The 4,681-nt window shown below is 35.8% G+C and overlaps 1 protein-coding gene across 1 annotated transcript in view; it reads right to left on the reverse strand.

Moving 5' to 3' along the window:
* Nucleotides 1-4,681, reverse strand: part of LOC103509341 (mothers against decapentaplegic homolog 4) — a 28,424-nt gene that overhangs the window by 3,479 nt on the left and 20,264 nt on the right. The window contains exon 12 of the mRNA XM_026823718.1: nt 577-790. Coding sequence (XP_026679519.1) covers nt 577-790 — 214 coding nt within the window. The remainder of the gene's footprint in view (nt 1-576; nt 791-4,681) is intronic.

The following is a 4,681-nucleotide window of genomic DNA, read 5'->3' on the forward strand; positions in this document are numbered from 1 at the left end:
CTTGCCCTATGTGAAGTCCTGAAATAAAAGAAAAATATTTCATTATTATTATTATATTCATTATATAACGACTTTATTAGGATTATTACAAAATATGTAGCAAAGCAAAATTAAATACCGAATGATAACAGATTAACAAATGAAAACGAAAATTAAGTAAATAAATAAATAAAAACATAAATAAAAGAAGAAAATATTGAAAAATCCTAACTCAGTGGGCGGGACTAATGCCTAGGGCAAAAAAAAAGTTAAGTTTTTACGGCTCTGTGCTTGGAATACGAAGTGCAAACAGAGGAGAGGACAATTGAGTAGCTACTTTAATCAAGTAAGCCCCCACCTCTGTTGCTGAGTGGTCAAGAGCACTGACTCTCAACCTGGAGGTGCTGGGTTCGAATCCCGGCCAGGGCGGAAATTTTGACCGAAATTTTCCGTTCCTGAATAGGCATGGATGTGAAAAGAATGTGCCTTTAAGTAATGTGAAAGCGGTTTCAAGGTTTTTAAAAAAAAGCTGCGAACTCTTGCGCAATTGTTAAGAGTTCGAAGCTCGGCCCGGCCTATATAAAATAGATGTCTTACCTGGCTCGTTCACTCTGGTCCGTACGATGTACATTGGATAAGGCTCCCAGACAGAATCTATTGCCCCCAGATGGGTCTACATAGCCATCTATGGTTACATTGGGACAGGAGGATGGCACCTTGAATGTTTCGCCCACCTGGGTATCCAGTTCAAAGTATGCCACAGAGCACCAATACTCTGGAGGGGGCTGGTTGGATAGGAGACCCGAACTACCTGTGGGGGAGAAAAGACACGAGGTTTGGAGACCGCTTTCCTTAGAAAATCTTGAGATTTTGCATTTCACACTTTGCAAATTTATGATGTCATATTACACAGGATATGTTTTTAAAAACCTTGTATAACCATTCTAATGGTTGCTCTGACATCAAAATTTTGCGAAACGTGAAAAACAAAGTTGTAAAGTGTATATAAGTTTCGGGAGAACAGGCAGAAGATGTGGAGAGCTATCCTTTTGTTATTTGGGGAGGGGAAAGGGAAGTTAAAAAAAATCTCACGACTTTCCATGTTACACACAGCTTTGAAACAGTTTTTTTTTGTCTTCTAGTGATGTACCCCGATTCCAGAGCTTTTAATTGATGATTTACTGATTGTAACCCAGGGTAACTGATTGTAAGGGGGGGCTTTATACCCCAGAAGAAATGACTTTAGACACCAACTTGGACAAAGCTGGCAAAATCACTTTTCTGGACAAACTCATTTCTGCTGTTAGTAAGTGAGCTCTCTCTTCTCTTCTCAGTTCTCAAAATTGCTAAATTTATGAGGAAATGAATACTTCCTCAATACCTTACTTACCCTAATATCTGTAATCTTTATTGCTTATTGTATTACCTACAATCCCTTCTCTTTCTAGACCTTCTACCCATGTTTTCCTCTTTACCAGCACTATGGCCTCTTTTCTACCAACCCTAGACAAATGACTTTTTAATATTTCAGAGCTAGCACATACAAAAACAAACAATGAAATTCCCTATTGTACAGGTGTTGGATGTCTACGTTTGTTAAAAAAAAAAACGCAAGAGCTGGGTAACTGAAATGTCTATGCTATTAAGAAAACGAAAGGCGAAAGGAGCACAACAAATTTAATAATTAGGATCAGAGATGACGAGGAAGATTTTTGAAGTCTTCACAAAGTGGTACGGGAAAAAATCAAGCTGACGGAAATATCCTAGTTAAATCTGGGATTTATTCCCATGGTTTAGGATTTATTTTGAGGTCTATTCCTGGAAAAATCGTGTTGTATTTCCATGTATTCACTTCTCTTACCACCGCACCGTTCGAAAGACTCATGTTGAGATCATTGCTGATAGACGAGGAAGATTTTTGAAGTCTTCACAAAGTGGTGCGGGAAAAAATCAAGCTGACGGAAATATCCTAGTTAAATCAGGGATTTATTCCCATGGTTTAGGATTTATTTTGAGGTCTGTTCCTGGAAAAATCGTGTTGTATTTCCATGTATTCACTTCTCTTACCACCGCACCGTTCGAAAGACTCATGTTGAGATCATTGCTGATTTCTGAGAATACACAGAGACAACACCAACTAAAAGATTACTAAAAAACATCCCTAAAAGGGATTTAGCTAAAAACAAAGTACTATTGATTGAGTATTATGTGAAAAATCACAGGATGAGTACAAGAAAGTTTACTAAAAAAAACATCCCTAAAAGGGATTTAGCTAAAAACAAAGTACTATTGATTGAGTATTATGTGAAAAATCACAGGATGAGTACAAAACAGTCTGAAAGTTTACTAAAAAACATCCCTAAAAGGGATTTAGCTAAAAACAAAGTACTATTGATTGAGTATTATGTGAAAAATCACAGGATGAGTACAAAACAGTGTGACTCCTGGGTCACAATCTTTGAGCTAAAGCAATAAACGTAGCGAGATTAATAATATAGTCAAATATAAAACGATTATATCAAAAGAAATAATTCGGATATAAAAAAAAGGAAAACACTATACATAAAATTAACGATAAAATAATTAATTACATAGTTATAAATAAATATAAAGTTACAGTTACAAGTTTCATAATCATTTCTCGGTATTCTCATGGTTCTATTTTGCATAATAACCATTATTTTATTTTGTATACATAAAATTAACGATAAAATAATTAATTACATAAATATAAAGTTACAGTTACAAGTTTCATAATCATTTCTCGGTATTCTCATGGTTCTATTTTGCATAATAACCATTATTTTATTTTATTTTTTCATACTATGTATTTACTCCTCCCACACTTAGCAGAAAGTAGAGTCTACGAAAAAAATCAAGCAATTAAAAAATACCATAGGCGCAATCAAAACCAACAAAAAGAAAAACAGCTATTGAATTGAAATGAGAGTATAAAAAAGAGAGATTGAGGGGGTATACGTATAAAATATATGAACTAAGTTAGTACCCTGAGAACGAAGAAAAACTTGACATAAAGATCGTGTTTTGGAATTTTCTCTTTATTTTGTTGCAAGAACCGTTCAATTTTCCGTAGCCAAGCTCTGTTTTCCTTCTTTTTTCTCTCCTTTCTTTAACGAGTTGTTAATATTCCTTAAGGAGAGTTCTTACCTCTACCCAGCAGGGAGTTTCCTTGATACTTTGTCGTGGATAGTCAGGTCCCCAACCTTTGACAAAGCTGAGTCTGAGTATACATAACCTACGCAGATCATCCACCCCAATACCTGCCGCAGCACTCAGACCTGAAACACACAATCTCTATCTCGTATCTCAAATTGAACTAAACAGATTATCGCTTATGCGAGAGGAAAAATCCCCACAACTTTGGGTAGAAGAGAAATTAGTAATTTGTCATATTTATAATATCATTTAGAGAACAGCTTAAATTCCTTGACAAGTAATAAAATAATTGTCAATAAGGAAGATGTTCCCTCTACACACGTTAATGTCCCAGGCCACACATTGACATTAAAATTAATCCGACCGGATTAACTTTGTTAAACCTCAATGTGTGTCCTCAGGCATAAAATGAACATCCTATATGTACACCTAAGACATAATTGCACGCAAATATAAAGTGACTACTCGACCACTCAAGACCGAAATTTTCCGTTCCTGAATAGGCATGGATGTGAAAAGAATGTGCCTTGAAGTAATGTGAAAGCGGTTTCAAGGTTTTTAAAAAAAAGCTGCGAACTCTTGCGCAATTGTTAAGAGTTCGAAGCTCGGCCCGGCCTGTAATAAAATGCAAATTAGTAATTTGTCATATTTAAATCATTTAGAGAACAGATTAAATTCCTTGACAAGTAATAAAATAATATTCAATAACGAAGATGTTCCCTCTACACACGTTAATGTCCCAGGCCACACATTGAGATTAAAATTAATCCGACCGGATTAACTTTGTTAAACCTCAATGTGTGTCCTCAGGCATAAAATGAACATCTTATATGTACACCTAAGACATAATTGCACGCAAATATAAAGTGACTACTCGACCACTCAACAAGGACGAACACGATCTGATTGGTGTATGAGCTCCCGGTTAACTAACTCTGTTAGCCAATAGGAGATGAGATTTCTTTTTTCTCGAACAATAAAAGAATTTTAATTGTGTTGAGCATCAATGCTTGTCACAAATGTCGTTCCCTTAAAAGCTAAATTTTATGACATGACTTGGACTCGAACCACCAACCTCCAGATCCAGAGTCCACCACGCCAACCACTGCACCACTGAGGTTGGTATTTCACAAATATAATTAATAAAAGAATTTTAATTGTGTTAAGCATCAATGCTTGTCACAAATGTCGTTCCCTTAATAGCTAAATTTTATGACTTGACTTGGACTCGAACCACCAACCTCCAGATCCAGAGTCCACCACACCAACCACTGCACTACTGAGGTTGGTATTTCACAAATATAATAATAACACCGTAAGGTAGATTGGGCGTATTACTATTGATCCGTAATTATTAAGTGGACGACTAGTCACTTGCTAATAAATAATATGAATAGAAATAATATTCTGGGGTGAGTTATGGCCACAATAGTGAGAGATCATACAGCCAGGGATTATTAAGTGGACGACTAGTCACTTGCTAATAAATAATATGAATAGAAATAATATTCTGGGGTGAGTTATG

This window comes from Diaphorina citri, unplaced genomic scaffold, assembly GCF_000475195.1.
Source record: "Diaphorina citri unplaced genomic scaffold, Diaci psyllid genome assembly version 1.1 scaffold489, whole genome shotgun sequence".
In the NCBI taxonomy this organism is placed as follows: Eukaryota; Metazoa; Arthropoda; class Insecta; order Hemiptera; family Psyllidae; genus Diaphorina; species Diaphorina citri.